The sequence below is a fragment of the Mobula birostris genome, chromosome 5 (genome assembly GCF_030028105.1).
Source record: "Mobula birostris isolate sMobBir1 chromosome 5, sMobBir1.hap1, whole genome shotgun sequence".
NCBI classification, from domain to species: Eukaryota; Metazoa; Chordata; class Chondrichthyes; order Myliobatiformes; family Myliobatidae; genus Mobula; species Mobula birostris.
Window position 1 is genome coordinate 66,485,642 of NC_092374.1, and position 16,348 is coordinate 66,501,989.

Sequence of the window (16,348 nt, forward strand, 5' to 3'; positions counted from 1 at the left end):
CCCCCCCATCCCTCCCTACTGATCTCCCTCCTGGCACTTATCCGTGTAAGCGGAACAAGTGCTACACATGCCCTTACACTTCCTCCCTTACCACCATTCAGGGCCCCAAACAGTCCTTCCAGGTGAGGCGACACTTCACCTGTGAGTCGACTGGGGAGATATACTGCGTCCGGTGCTCCCGATGTGGCCTTTTATATATTGGCGAGACCCGACGCAGACTGGGAGACCGCTTTGCTGAACATCTACGCTCTGTCCGCCAGAGAAAGCAGGATCTCCCAGTGGCCACACATTTTAATTCCACATCCCATTCCCATTCTGACATGTCCATCCACGGCCTCCTCTACTGTAAAGATGAAGCCACACTCAGGTTGGAGGAACAACACCTTATATTCCGTCTGGGTAGCCTCCAACCTGATGGCATGAACATCGACTTCTCTAACTTCCGCTAAGGCCCCACCTCCCCCTCGTACCCCATCTGTTACTCATTTTTATGCACACATTCTTTCTCTCACTCTCCTTTTTCTCCCTCTGTCCCTCTGAATATACCTCTTGCCCATCCTCTGGGTTCCCCCCGCCCCTTGTCTTTCTTCCCGGACCTCCTGTCCCATGATCCTCTCGTATCCCTTTTGCCTATCACCTGCCCAGCTCTTGGCTCCATCCCTCCCCCTCCTGTCTTCTCCTTTCATTTTGGATCTCCCCCTCCCCCTCCAACTTTCAAATCCCTTACTCACTCTTCCTTCAGTTAGTCCTGACGAAGGGTCTCGGCCTGAAGCATCGACTGCACCTCTTCCTACAGATGCTGCCTGGCCTGCTGCGTTCACCAGCAACTTTGATGTGTGTTGCTCTCATAATTTTAAACACTTCCATAATGTAACCCTTCATTCTCCTATGGTCCAAGCAATAAAGAACCTATGCTGGCCAACTAGGTCCCTCTTAAGAGATAATGGTGTTCTATAACTCAGGCTCTCTAGTCCTGGCAACATCCTTGTAAATCTTTTCTGCTCTCTTTCCAGTTTAACCACATCAATTGCTGACCTTGGCTTATTTTATCATGTGCCTCCAAGTTCCTCGAAACCTCTTCCTTAATAATGGATTCTAACATCTTCCCAATCACTGAAGTCAGACTAACTGGCCTGTAATTTCCTATCTTCTGATCCCTCCTTTCTCACAGAATGCAGTGACATTTGCAATTTTCGCATCTCTGGAATCATTCCAGAATCTGATGATTGTTGAAAGATCATTACTCATGCCCCTACAATCTCTTCAGCTACCTCTATCAGAACTCGGGGGTGTAGTCCTGAATGGTCATGCAGCATGCTCGGAAAGACAGCAAGGAAAGTATTTAACACAACCCTGGAACTGTGAAGCAATTTCTTCTGTAGTCCTGTAAGTCAGGAAACTTCACTTTTGGCTACATTTACAGGAAATTCACCCAACTGTAGCTCTGGGTCAAGGAATTGGTGCTAGATCTGGAATTACTCAGGATCACTCTGGAATGCGAGGACTTTGTAGATGAGGCTTTTACTGGGGTGCTCACACCCAAGGTAATACATTCAGACAGGTGTATGGTTACCAGGAAAAGTAAGGGGAATAGGCAGTCAGTGCAGGGTTCTCCTGTGGTTATTCCACTCAGGAACAATTATACCTCTTTGGATACCACTGGGGTGGATGTCCGATCAGGACACAGCAACAGCAGCCAGGTCAGTGACATTATGGGCAGCCCTGAGGCTCAGCAGGGAAAGGTAAAAGTAAAAGGGAGAGGAACAGTGATAGGGGACTCCATAGTTAGGGAACAGGCAGGAGCTTCTTCAGCCATGAAAGAGACAGCTGGATGATGTGTTGTCTTCTAGGTGCCGGGGTCGAGGATGTCTCAGAGTGGCTGCAGAGATGGTTCAAGGTGAGGATGGGCAGCCAGATATCATGGTTCACATTGGCACCAACGACATAGGCAGAAAGGGAGAAAGCCTGTGCAGTGAGCATAGGGAGTTAGGAAAGAGGCTGAAAAACTGGTCTTTGAAGCTAGTAATCTCTGGATTACTCCCATTGCACATGTTAATCAGGGTAGGAATACAAGTATAGAACAGATGATTGAATGACTGAGAAAATGGTTTCAGGTTCTTGGATCACTGGAACTTATACTGGAGCAGGGTGGCCTGTACAAGAGAGATGGGTTGCACTTTAACTGGAGGGCGAGTCAGTATCTTGGCCAGGAGGTTCACTATGGCTACTCGGAAGAGTTTCAACTAGCTTAGTAAGGTGATGGGACCCAGAGCACCAGATCAGAAAGTGGAGGGACTGAGGGGAAAATATATATCATAGAAACATAGACATAGAAAATAGGTGCAGGAGTAGGCCATTCGGCCCTTCGAGCCTGCACCGCCATTTATTATGATCATGGCTGATCATCCAACTCAGAACCCTGCACCAGCCTTCCCTCCATACCCTCTGATCCGCCCAGCCACAAGGGCCATATCTAGCTCCCTCTTAAATATAGCCAATGAACTGGCCTCAACTGTTTCCTGTGGCAGAGAATTCCACAGATTCACCACTCTCTGTGTGAAGAAGTTTTTCCTAATCTCAGTCCTAAAAGGCTTCGCCTTTATCCTCAAACTGTGACGCCTCGTTCTGGACTTCCCCAACATCTGGAACAATCTTCCTGTATCTAGCCTGTCCAATCCCTTTAGGATTTTATACGTTTCAATCAGATCCTCCCTCAATCTTCTAAATTCCAACAAGTACAAGCCTAGTTCATCCAGTCTTTCTTCATATGAAAGTCCTGCCATCCCAGGAATCAATCTGGTGAACCTTCTTTGTACTCCCTCTGTGGCAAGGATGTCTTTCCTCAGATTAGGGGACCAAAACCGCACACAATATTCCAGGTGTGGTCTCACCAAGGCCTTGTACAACTGCAGTAGTACCTCCCTGCTCCTGTACTCGAATCCTCTTGCTATAAGTGCCAGCATACCATTTGCCTTTTTCACCACCTGCTGTACCTGCATGCCCACTTTCAATGACTGGTGTATAATGACACCCAGGTCTCGTTGCACCTCCCCTTTTCCTAATCGGCCACCATTCAGATAATAATCTGTTTTCCTATTTTTGCCACCAAAGTGGATAACTTCACATTTATCCACATTAAATTGCATCTGCCATGAATTTGCCCACTCATCCAACCTATCCAAGTCACCCTGCATCCTCTTAGCAGCCTCCTCACAGCTAACACTGCCGCCTAGCTTCGTGTCATCCACAAACTTGGAGATGCTGCATTTAATTCCCTCATCCAAGTCATTAATATATATTGTAAACAACTAGGGTCCCAGCACTGAGCCTTGCGGTACCCCACTAGTCACTGCCTGCCATTCTGAAAAGGTCCCATTTATTCCCACTCTTTGCTTCCTGTCTGCTAACCAATTCTCTATCCACATCAATACCTTACCCCCCATACCATGTGCTTTAAGTTTGCACACTAATCTCCTGTGTGGGACCTTGTCAAAAGCTTTTTGAAAATCCAAATATACCACATCCACTGGTTCTCCCCTATCCACTCTACTAGTTACACCCTCAAAAAATTCTATGAGATTCGTCAGACATGATTTTCCTTTCACAAATCCATGCTGACTTTGTCCGATCATTTCACCGCTTTCCAAATGTGCTGTGATCACATCTTTGATAACTGACTCCAGCAGTTTCCCCACCACCGACGTTAGGCTAACCGGTTTATAATTCCCCGGTTTCTCTCTCCCTCCTTTTTTAAAAAGTGGGGTTACATTAGCCACCCTCCAATCCTCAGGAACTAGTCCAGAATCTAACGAGTTTTGAAAAATTATCACTAATGCATCCACTATTTCTTGGGCTACTTCCTTAAGCACTCTGGGATGCAGACCATCTGGCCCTGGGAATTTATCTGCCTTTAATCCCTTCAACTTACCTAACACCACTTCCCTACTAACATGTATTTCGCTCAGTTCCTCCATCTCACTGGACCCTCTGTCCCCTACTATTTCTGGAAGATTATTTATGTCCTCCTTAGTGAAGACAGAACCAAAGTAATTATTCAATTGGTCTGCCATGTCCTTGCTCCCCATAATCAATTCACATGTTTCTGTCTGTAGGGGACCTATATTTGTCTTTACCAGTCTTTTCCTTTTTACATATCTATAAAAGCTTTTACAGTCAGTTTTTATGTTCCCTGCCAGTTTTCTCTCATAATCTTTTTTCCCCTTCCTAATTAAGCCCTTTGTCCTCCTCTGCTGAACTCTGAATTTCTCCCAGTCCTCAGGTGAGCCACTTTTTCTGGCTAATTTGTATGTTTTTTCTTTGGAATTGATACTATTCCTAATTTCTCTTGTCAGCCACGGGTGCACTACCTTCCTTGATTTATTCTTTTGCCAAACTGGGATGAACAATTGTTGTAGTTCATCCATGCAATCTTTAAATGCTTGCCATTGCATATCCACTGCCAATCCTTTAAGTGTCATTTGCCAGTCTATCTTAGCTAATTCACGTCTCATACCTTCAAAGTTGCCCCTCTTTAAGTTCAGAACCTTTTTTCTGAATTAACTATGTCACTCTCCATCTTAATGAGGAATTCCACCATATTATGGTCACTCTTACCCAAGGGGCCTCTCATGACAAGATTGCTAATGAACTCTTCCTCATTGCTCAAAACCCAGCCTAGAATAGTCTGCTCTCTAGTTGGTTCCTCGACATGTTGGTTCAAAAAACCATCCCGCATACATTCCAAGAAATCCTCTTCCTCATGACCAACAGGAACAGAAAGGAGCAAGGTAATAGACATAATGAGATGGATGTGTTGATGTGCATATATTTTAATTCTCAGAGTCTAAAGGGTACTTAGAGCAGGTATCAGAATGGAACTATGATTTTGAGGCAATAAAAAAAGACTTGGTTGAGAGAAGAAAAGGAATGGATACCTTATTTTCCAGGGTTTCGATGGAAAAGTCAGAGGAAGTAAAAGGGGTGGGTGAACAGCTACGCTATTAATCAGGAAAAATATCACAGCTGCATTCAGAGAGGACATAATGGAGTGCTCATCCGCTGAATCTAGATGGGTAAAACTTAAAAATAAGAAGAGTGCAATCATCCTGATGGGATTGTACTTAAGAACCCCCTCCTCATTAGCCACTGGGACATTAATGAACAGATATACAGGCAGGTTAGGGAAGGGTATATTGTAGTGAGTGACTTCAATTGCCCTGATATAGACTGGTTTAGACAAGGCAAAATTTGATAGGTGCATCAAAGAGGTTTTCTTAAACTGGTATGTAGATAGTCAAACAAGAGGAAGAATAATGTTGTTGGGTAATGAGTCTAGTCTGGTGACTGACCCTTCAGTGGGACAACACTTAGGGAACAGTGATCTCAACTCTTTAAGTTTCAAGATAGCTATAGTAAAGCTATATCTGGTTCCTTAATGCTGTTATGGCTGGAGATGGTAATGGGGACAAATTCCCACTAACTATTAAATGTTCCCAATGATGTGTGCTTCAAATAGCCTCTGACAACTAAGTCCAGCTCCTGGCCTTCACGTGTGGCTTAGCTACTAAGCCCGGCGGAACTGTTTTTACTGACAGGAGAAGGGGCAAAGGCACTTTCCTGGCGTCGCTTTATGCAGATGTGGCTCACCAACTGTGGTTGGCAGCTCATCAAGAAGCAAAACTCTGATCTCAAACCTCTGCTGCTTTGTGGCTATACTCACTCATGGGGAATGCTTTGGGAGTAAAGTCCAAGGAAAAAATCCAGAGCTGGAGTCCCTAAGGCAGTCCTACATTGAGTTCAGTGCTGATTGGCAACTCCTGTGATGTTACGGGTGCTAAACTGTATCTGTCTCTGCCATTCCTTTAGGTTCATCAGATGCATGGAGAGGGGAAGTTTGCTACATGGGCAACAGCTTACTCTCCATATCATACTGCTCTGGTTTGTGTACCTGGGCAGCTAGGATGCAACATCCGTGGTCGACCCTGACCGGTGGAGGCCTCAGCTCAATAGTTAAGGCTAAATGCAAACCTTGCAGGAGAGTATTAAATTGCAGCAAAGCAAATTATGCAAGTATTTGGCATGAAATTTGTAGAGTTTACAGGCAAGTCCATATCTGACATGCTGAAGGTGTTTAAAGACCAACTGAGCAGAATACAGGATAGGAAGAGAGAAAGTCAAGGATGGCAAAGCAAGGGAACTTTGGATGTCGAGAGAGGTAGTGAACTTAGTCAAGAAGTAAACAGAAATGTACATAAGGTTTAGGAAGCTAAAATCAAATAGAGCCCTTAAAGCCAAAAAAGGACTCATGAAGGGAATCAGGAGGGTCAGGTGGGGTCATGAAAAGTCCTTCACAAGGAAGATTAAAGAGATTTTAGAGCAAGAGGATAACTAGGGAATGGGTAGGGCCACTCAAGAATACAGGAAGGAACATTTCCTTGGTTGCAGAGGATGTGGGTGAGGTCATAAATGAGTACTTTGAATCAGTATTTACCAAGGAGAAGCAAGTGGAGGATAGGGAGATGGGTGTGGATCATGTTAGTTTGCTAGGGTTTTTCAAAATAAGGAAGGAGTTAGTGTTGGTAGTGTTTTCCTGTTGAAAATTGGGTTGTATAATACAATCCTATAATACAAATGATGCAAAGCCTATAATTCAATAACTTTAATCCACAACATGTATTCAAGGTGCTGTGTATCAATATCACTCCATTAGTCAGCAAGATAAAGCAGTGAATTCAAAGGCCCTTCTTTTAAATGTGAAGTGATGCTCTGCAATAAGGAAAAACACGGTAATGGATTTTAGTGTTCTTAGACTAAGGTGAAACACTGTTGTAAACAGCTGCAAAACGAGGAGGGTTGGGCATGGGGCCAGCAAACCCATCTGTGAAAAAAGAGCGCTACGGGAAAAACAATAGAAACTCTAAAGATCCCATCCTTGGGAGAGGAAGGATCTTCGTCCTGCGGATGTATGAAGTTGTGTGCTGAAAGCCTCAAGTCCATGGAAGCCACAGGGCCAATAACGTTCAGGCCAGCCAAAGAACACCTGGCGACGTGACCTTGAAGGTGACACCAAGAAGATGGGCTACATCTGGGGTCAACTTGAAAGACGGATCAAGGACAGAGGACACTGGTAAGCTAACGTTGGCTGCCTATGCCCAAGTAGCTGTGAAGGGTTTAGCTAACTAAGTAACTGGACTGGCGAGAGACAGCAACACACACAAAAAGATGGTCTCAGCCCAAAAAGTCAACTGTACTTTTTTCCATAGATACTGCCGGGCCTGCTGAGTTCCTCCAGCATTTTGTGTGTGTTGCTTGGATTTCCAGCATCTGCAGATTTTCTCTTGTTTGAGGAGAGGGAGGGATATTTTATAGCTTTGTCTATTTGCTGATAATCCTCGGCACCCTAATGATATAAGTAATCAGATTTCACTTTAGAAGAATAAGCACTGGTACTTAAAGGGAAAGCAGCAAAACTCAGACATAAACCTTTGCGTTGCAATAAGGAGGAGGGCGAGACCGTTGTGTATGAAATTAAAAGGAAAAGCATTTGAATGATGGAGAAACACATCAATAAGAAAAGCTTCTTAAAGTCATACATTTCTGCACACCACTGTTGTAATGTGTGGTTATTTGAGTTACTGTCACTTTCTTGTCAGCTTGAACTAGTCTGGTCATTCTCCTCTGACCTTTCTCATTAACAAAACATTTTAGCCCACAGAACTGCCTCTCACTTGATGTTATTTTGTTTTTTGCAACTTTCTCTGTAAACTCTAGAGACTGCTGTGTGTGAAAATCCCAGGAGATCAGCAGTTACTGAAATACTCAAACCAGCCCAACAGGCAGCAAAGACCATTCTGCGAATAAAATCACCAAGATTATATTGTGGCGAGTACTTGGTCCATAATGACAGACGAAGAAGCTCTTTAACTCAACAACAGTTTTACTGTGATAGACACAAAACACAGACCGCGCACCATGACCCAGACAGACAACCCAACCAGTCTCAAACTGACGGGGGAGGTGACCATCACACACCCTGGTTACAGTCTGGGTGACCCACAAATACACAAGCAAATAACGGTATAACCCAAGCTAAAATGAAACAATAAACAAACTGGAACTTCCCACCATAATCCCACAAAAGCATTTCAACACAAGAGCAATAAACAGAACTGGTTATTAGAAATGCAGGTGTAGGTTGTGACCACGCCCCCACCCAGAGCGTCACACTGCCCCCACCCAAGGGGTCAGCCATCCCCGGCAACCCCAGAGTCCATAGCAAGGTCCAGAGTTCCGGTGGGCGTTGACACTGCCACCTGTTTGTGTGATGCAAGAGGCAGGGCTCTCAGCGTGTCACTTCCTTCCTTCAGTCTCGCTGGGGTAGTGGTGGCCAAGGGCCAACCCAGTGCCAGCTGGTCCCGGTACAGCATGACTGCCTTCCGCCACTCAGGCAACCACACCCGATATACCACATCGGAGATGTGGTCGAGCACCTCTCCCGGCCCCTTCCATTGGCTTCCACAGCTGGGGGATAGTCCCTTCCTTCAGGGAGGGGCAGTAGACCCACAATGGGGCCCCCACCATGTACTGCTGCATTGGCACCCCAGACTGTCGGCCCAGCCCCTTCTGGTGCATGCAAGCATTGCTGCAGTGCACGAACAGCTCCACATCCTGCCTGTACCCAGGCCAATAGGAGCGTTCACGCAGCCTGCCCAACGTCTTTGCAACTCCGCAATGACCAGCCCGTGTACCGACCGCAGCACGGAGCCCCCACGGACCACCAGCTGCAGGAGTCTGTCACCATTGGACAACTTCCACCGCCAGAACAGCAAACCGTCGTGGACCTCCAGCATTCCCCACTGCGAGTACAGGGCCTTGGTCTCTGGCCCAGGACGGAGACCTCTGCCCACTCCAGCCGTCATCCCACACTCAGCCATTGCCTCACCAGGGCCAACACGGGGTCACTCACCTGTTCGCTGCGCAGCCGCTGGTCCATGGCAGGGAGGTGGTCGCTGGTTGTCACCTGAAGGGTCGTCACTGTTGCTTGCCCATGGTTCAGCTGTGTTGCGTTGGGCTGCTGCGAGTTGTGCTGCACTGTCACAGACCGCTGTGAAACCGGCGGTGGTTGCTGCCCCCCGCTGGGACCGCTTCCTGGAGCTGCCCTGCCAGACGGCCATTGCCTCAGCACAGAGGCAGAGTGTTGCCCCTGACACATCCACACGGACCATCCAGCGGGACAGCAGGTCCGGGCCAAGGATACAGGACTCTTGGATGTTGGCGAGCCACACCTCGTGCTCCGCTGCATTTCTCCCCACTGCGATGGGCAGCCTCCTCTTCCCTCGCATCATCGCATAGAGACTGTGACCGTCGACAGTTGGACTGCCGTCATTGTCTGCCCAGGCAGGGATGGCTGGTCCGTGTTGGGGAGAACACCGGGACGGATGATAGTTATGGTCGACCCCGTATCCACCAACGCACGGCATCTGATGCCCTCCACCACGCAGTCCACGTATTCGCCTTGCTCTTCCCCAAAACGGCCCACCCAGAGGGGCGACAATGGAGGGGTTCTGCTAGAGGACTAGGGTGACACTGCCCACTCGGCGTTTCCTGATGGCTGTGCTGGGCTCTGGCATGGTGCCGGTGTGGGGCTGTCTTGGGCCAAATGACCTGCCTCACCGCACCGATAACAGAGGTGATTTCGTGGCTGGCGGCGAGGCCGTCACAGGCTCCTCCTCATCAGTTTCCTCCTCACCTTCAGTGACACAAGCCCGGACTCGCTGCATGCTGGAATACTTTGGAGGCTAAGATTGCTTCTGCTCTCTCGGCCTCGGCCAGCATCTCATCCAGCGATGATGGCAACGTCAGGCGAACATGCTGCCAAAGGCGCTCTGGAGTCAGTGCCTTTACAAAAGCGTGGAGGGCACGCTCTTCCTGGGAGGGAACTTGGGGTAGCTACGCCGAGCAGAGTGGCGGAGATCTGCTGCAAGCATCCCCAAGTTTTCTCCCATACGGCACCGTCTGCTGCACAGTTCTTCCCTCATTGCTTCCACCCACGGCCTCTGCTCAAAATGCCACTCGAGCGCCCTGTAGTCACACTGCTCCGCCGGCGTTAGGTCGAGGAGGGCCTGGAGGGCATCTCCTTCCAGTGCCAGGGCAAGGTGGCAACGCCGTCTCAGTGGGGCTCCACCCGGGAGCTTCAGGGTAAACCTTGAGGCGCAACTGGTCGAGGCCCTTTGATCTTCCTGCTGCTCCGGCGGCGTCTGCCATGGTGCACATCCTTCCATGGTTACGACGTCTTGGGTTCTCCGGTGTGGGTCACTACGGAGGCGAGTGGTGCGCTCCGCTCTGTCCCCAGGGTTGGGGAGCCTGGGTACGCTCGCTCCATCGGGGCTGCCTGGGAAGGCACAATGCTCGGTTCCCAGGTCCTCCCTCCGGGTCCTGTCTTCACGAGCCCCGCCCGTGGGTGTGGGGAAGGCATCCTGCTCAGTTCCTCGTGTTATTCCCCGGGTCTTAAGGCACTCTATTCGCCATCGTAGCTCTTCAAGCTCCTCTTCGATCTCGCATCCCACTCCTGACACCATTGTGGCGAGCTTTTGGTTTGGTCCATAATGACAGACGAGGAAGATCTTTAACTCAACAACGGTTTTTATTGTAGTAAACACAAAACAGCCCAGGTACCATGACCCGGAGAGACAACCCAATCAGTCTCAGACCGACGGGGGATGTGACCATCACACACCCTGGTTACAGTTACAGTGACCCACAAATACACAAGCAAATAACTATATAACTGGAGCTAAAATGTAACAATAAATGAACTGGAACTTCCCACCATAATCCCACAAAAGCATTTTAATACAAGAACAGTAAACAGTACTGGTCATTAGAAATGCAGGGGCAGGCTGTCGTCCACACCCCTGCCCAGAACGTCACAATATTTTCCTCATCCTCCATTCTGAACAAATGAAACTCTTGACCATGCCTGCATGCTTTTATACCTTGAGTTACTGCCACATAATTGGCTGATTAGATATCTGTATTAACGAGCAGGCGTACCTAATAAAATGCCCACTGAGTGTATAAGTACTGTGAAGTACAAGCAAAGACTAAGTGACACAATAATGACATTGAGAGTCACAACAACCTTAGCTACTTCTATCTGCCCAGCTGTGTATCTTGCATCTTGTTGAACATTACAAGGGGAAGCTTCCCAAACTAGTGTGGTGCCATTGCCTCACCCCCATCAATGTCACAAACCCTGCAGGTATAACCACCCTCCAGGTATAATCCACCTTTTCTCTGCAAGTCCAAAGCCCCAGCTCCCACCAATTGTGACCCACCCTACTGTTGTAATCTCCCACTTTCCCAAACCACCCACTGGCTGTAATCCTTTCTCTTACTGTGATCAACCTCTCTCCTTAGAATCTACCCAACTTCTGCAACCCACCCTCTCACTGTAACCCACCCTGCCCCCTAACACATTCTTCCGCTTTAATCCATTCTTTCCTTATAACCCACTCACCTTTCCTCCCCCGTAATACATCTCCCCATCGCAACCCACCTACCAGCTGTAACCCATACTCCCTCAGTAGTTAGAACGAACCCTCACCCCATAACTCACCTTCCTGCTGGAATCCAAGATCCTCACGGAACCCAGTCTACCCCAATAACTGCCTTACCCACAGTAATTCATCCATCTCCTATCGCTCAACCTTTCACTTTAATCCACACTCCAAGTATAATGTACCCCTTGCTAATAATCCAACACCTACTTGGAACCCAGCACCAGACTCTGAGCTACCTTCTGGTTGTAACCTTCCCCAGCATCTCATCTTCTGCTCACTTCATCTTAGCAAGTCAACCAATACAAATTTATTTTTTTATTTGATTTTATTTATTGAGACAGTGCAGAATAGGCCCTCTGGCCTATTCAGCCGTGCCACCTAGCAATCCCCCAATTTAATTGAAGCCTAATTACAGGACAACTTACAGTGACCGATTAACCTATTGACCGGTACATCTTTGGACTGTGGGAGGAAACCAGAGCACTCGGAGGAAACCCACGCAGTCATGGGGAGAATGTACAAACTCCTTACGGGCAGTGATGGGAATTGAACCTGGAGTGCTTGTACTGTCAAGTGCTAACCACCATGCTACGGTGCCGCGCTCAACCAAGTTCATAAACTGTACATCAAGTATCTTTGGAAGTCATGTATGAATTTGCTTCCTTTACCTTTTCTTACGCTTCACTGTGGTCTTATCCCTTGTGGTCAGGTCCGCAGAGCATTTCTTTGACTCAGCAACCTGCTCTTCTATTGAGGCACAACTAATACACTAATGGGCCAACAAATGATAAATATTACACAAATGATAAACTACTTACTTCAAGTGTTTCACACCATCTGGTGTTGTTGGTACATTGTACCGCCTCATATATTCATTCATCTCTGGAAAACTCTTCTTCACATAATCCTCTGCACTGCTTTCCCGAACTGTTCCAAATCGGAAGCCTTGGGATGGGTGATGAAGCTTAAAAATAAAGTAAAACCACAGGAATCATTTTTACAAACTTGCACACGTATTTCTAATGTTAGCCTAATTATACTGCAGGTGTCCAGAAAGAGTATTATATTTTTCAGTTAACAGAAATAGTGTATGAACCATGCAGTTTTAAGAGCAGCACAGCTAGGCCAATTGCCACATCTGACAAAGAGCACGAACATCCTAAACTGAAGCGCTAGGTGCACTTTGTAACATGACCTCCTTCTGGAGAACAGGTCTGCCAATCTTAGCTGCAAGGATGCTTTTAATCTTAATGTTATTCACTTTTTTAAAACATGAATTACTGTTGTTCTAATTTGTTGATTACTCAATTGAACTGTCTTTCAGTGACAGTTAAAAAGAGTTCATAGGACTTTGATAGCTGTGTGCTGTCTGAAGTTGTCAGACTGTTCTGCTTTGGGGGTGGGATCTCAGGATCCACACCTGAGGCTCAGGCACTGCTCACCAATAGACAACTCGATCGACTACAAAAATATGCAAGCATGGCTTTGGGAAAAATGCATGTAATAAGCTTGGGTGATAGGTTAGTTTAAGCACTATCTGGAGGTGAAACATTCCATTCTGTATCAAGATGCTGACAAAACTGCAATGTGAACTATTCTCTATTGCAATATTTGTTTTTGAAATGGCCACAATGCCAGCGCAGAACTCAGGAAAGGAATTAGGAAAGCTAGGAGTGGCCAGGATATGTCTTTGGCATGTAAGGTTAAAATGAATCCCAAGGCATTCCGCCTTGAGAGCAAGAGGATAACTGGTGAGACAGTAGGACCACACAAGAATAAAGGGGGAACATTTGCTTGGATGTAGAGAATATGTGTGAGGTCTTTAATGAGTATTTTACTTCAGTATTTACCAAAGAAAAGGACATGGAGGACCAGGAGGTCGGTACTGTGTGCATAAATATGTTAGGGTGTTTAGGGGTCGAGGAGGAGATAATGTTGGGTCTCCTAATGAGCATTAAGGTGGATAAGTCCCCAGGGCCTGATGGGATTTACCCCAGGTTATTGAGGGAGGCAAGAGATGAGATTGCTAGGCCCTTGACCAGTACCTCCATATCCTCTCTAGGCATAGGCAAGTTCCTGGATGACTAATGAGTGGCCAATGTTGTACCTCTATTTAAGATTGGAACAAGGGAAAATCCTGGGAACTATAGACTGGTGAGCCTCATGTCAGTTGCAGGGAAATTGCTGGAGAAAACTCTTAGGGATAGGATACATGAGCATTTGGAAACCCATGGCCTAATTAGGGAGAGCAAGCATGGCTTTCTGTGAGCAGGTCATGTCTTACTAACTTGATTAAGTTTTTTGACAAGGTGATGACAGAGATTGATGAAGATAAAGTAGTGGATGTTGTTTACATGGATTTTAGTAAGGTTTTTGACAAATCCCTCATGGGAGGCTAATCCAGAAGATTAGGAGGATGCTTGGGATCCACGGCGAATTGGCTGCTTGGATTCAGAACTGGCTTGTGCATAGAAGATAGAGGGTCGTGATCAAAGGGACTTATTTGAGCTGGAGGTGTTCTGCAGGGATTTGTGCTGCCTTCTATATCTAAGGAAATTAGAAACTTCTTGTTAGAATTTTCCACCTTAGAACACTGAGGTTGCAAAGAAAATGAAGGAATGAGGGAATAGTGTAGGAAGCTGGAGTGGGGGAGCAGGTAAATTGTGATCTTTCTCAGCAAGCTTGAAGGGCTGAATACCCTTCCATTGCTTCTATTTCTCATGCTTTTAAAATGCAACAGTTGCCTTCATGATCCTACATCCCAGTAGAAAGACCTTGCTGTTTGTTTCTGCGAAACATCCAATGTCACTTAACTTTACTTACACCCCTATACACTCTGTTGATCAATAGTGCAGCTCCTTTTCTCTTAATTAGTCAACTTTCTGAATCAGTAAACTATTGGCAAGAACAATTTTTTATCCTAGTCTGATTTCTTCTAGAAAGGAGCTGATGAACTTTCTTCTTCAATGACTATAGTGCTTCCATTGAAGATACTTCCGCACTGTTGTTAGAAAGAGAACTCTTAGTAAGGATGAAGGAACGGCAACATATCTCCAAGGCAGTCTGTCCTGTTATTATTCCCACATGCTTGGTCCACTTGTCCTTCTTGGTGGTAGAAGTGGAGGGCTTGAGATGTCATACTGGAGTAGGTTTGGCAAGAAACAGTTGCATGTTTTACATGGTGAATTTAACGTGCCATATATCAAACTTTTGCCTGAATATTGTCTAGGTATTCTCTGGAGAAAGGTGAAGCTTCATTTGCTGAATGGAATTGACAATGTGTGATGATTAGTAAACTTTTGACTTAATGATGGAACCTCCAAGAGGACCACAACATTGTCATAGGGTTTGGAGGCTTGCATCCCTCAATGACTCAGAGAGCTATTTTTGGCTAGAGTCAGGGCCCTGTGCTTTGGCTTTTGGTAGGGTCACACATCTCGAACAGGTCTAATGGTAGAGGCCGGTCTAAGAGTGAACCATCCTGCTTTCCAGGTTCAGGGGTTCAGCTCAGGACTAACAATGCTGACTGGTCAAAAAATGCTACAGAAACAGCAATGAAGAATCCTTCTATATCTGTGTTCAACTGAAGACACTGAACCACAGCTGAGGCACAATGGAGAAGATGGTCAAGGATAGGCAGAGATAGAGGACCTTCATTGCTGCCCTAAGTTCCAGTGTTGTAACAGGCAGCAAATTAATGATAAAAGATGGTAATTGATTAGGCTATGAGACTCAAATTACCACATTTCCCTGAGGATCACCTGCAGTTAAACTTGGGCTGGAATAAATGAATACCAGCAACAACTATCTTCCTTTGTGCAATGTATGATTCAGACCACTGGAGTGATGTCCACTGACTTAAGTTTTCAGATACTCCTTGACACTACACTTGGTCAAATGATGCTTTCACTGGAAGAGTATTCAGTTTTGCCTCATCCTTGAAATTAAGGTGGGAGGAGAAGATAGTGGTGCGTCTGCGTGAGGACAGCCCTCCAGTGAAAAATGATATCGTATCTGTTAAATAGGGGTCGTGGACAATTCTGATTTGATGGAGAATGGACGTGAAAGCACAGAGGAACATCTGGAGAAATTTCTGAACGCCTGTTCGCTGCTGTCGTTACTGTGTGGTCGGGAATCTTTCGGAGGGTAGGCCTCAAAATCCCCGGTCTTGCCTGCTTTTGGCGACTGAGAAGGAGGTCGAATCGTTCAGACAGAGATGGCGCTCAGTACTCAGTGTTGGAGAGCTGATCAGAGCTCGAAGCTTTCGGATGACTCAGAGTTGGATTGTGGTCGGCATGGCTGAGCGAGTTTTTCTTCCTTCTCCCGTCTGCGTGAGATGTGGGACATTTGAGAAACTTTGAACTTTACTGTGCTCATGGACTTCTTCATCAAGTTATGGTACTGTTGCACTGTTGTAACTATATGTTATAATTATGTGGTTTTGTCCGTTTTTTCAGTCTTGGTCTGTCCTGTGTTTAGTGATATCACACCGGAGGAAATAATGCATCATTGCTTAATGCATGCATTACTAAATGACAATAAAAGAGGACTACGTGTCTTCATAATCTAAAATTCAGCTCTTTATCACTGGAATAAGGGGGTTTGGAGCCAAACGGTACAAGTGCAGCCTTGACATGAGTAAGCAGGGCAGGATTGGCAACAACACATTCTATTGCTCTGGTGATTGACAAACCAGGAAAGAGGTAATTAGTGAGATTGAAATTGTTTTGCACTTTGGCAGAAGAACATTCCCAGGTATTGTTCCAGATCAGATGAAGGGTCATGAC

General features: G+C 46.4%; 1 protein-coding gene across 1 annotated transcript in view; it reads right to left on the reverse strand.

The window, feature by feature from the left end:
• Nucleotides 1–16,348, reverse strand: part of grin3a (glutamate receptor, ionotropic, N-methyl-D-aspartate 3A) — a 210,398-nt gene that overhangs the window by 52,574 nt on the left and 141,476 nt on the right. Inside the window, exon 4 of the mRNA XM_072259455.1 lies at nt 12,380–12,525. Coding sequence (XP_072115556.1) covers nt 12,380–12,525 — 146 coding nt within the window. The remainder of the gene's footprint in view (nt 1–12,379; nt 12,526–16,348) is intronic.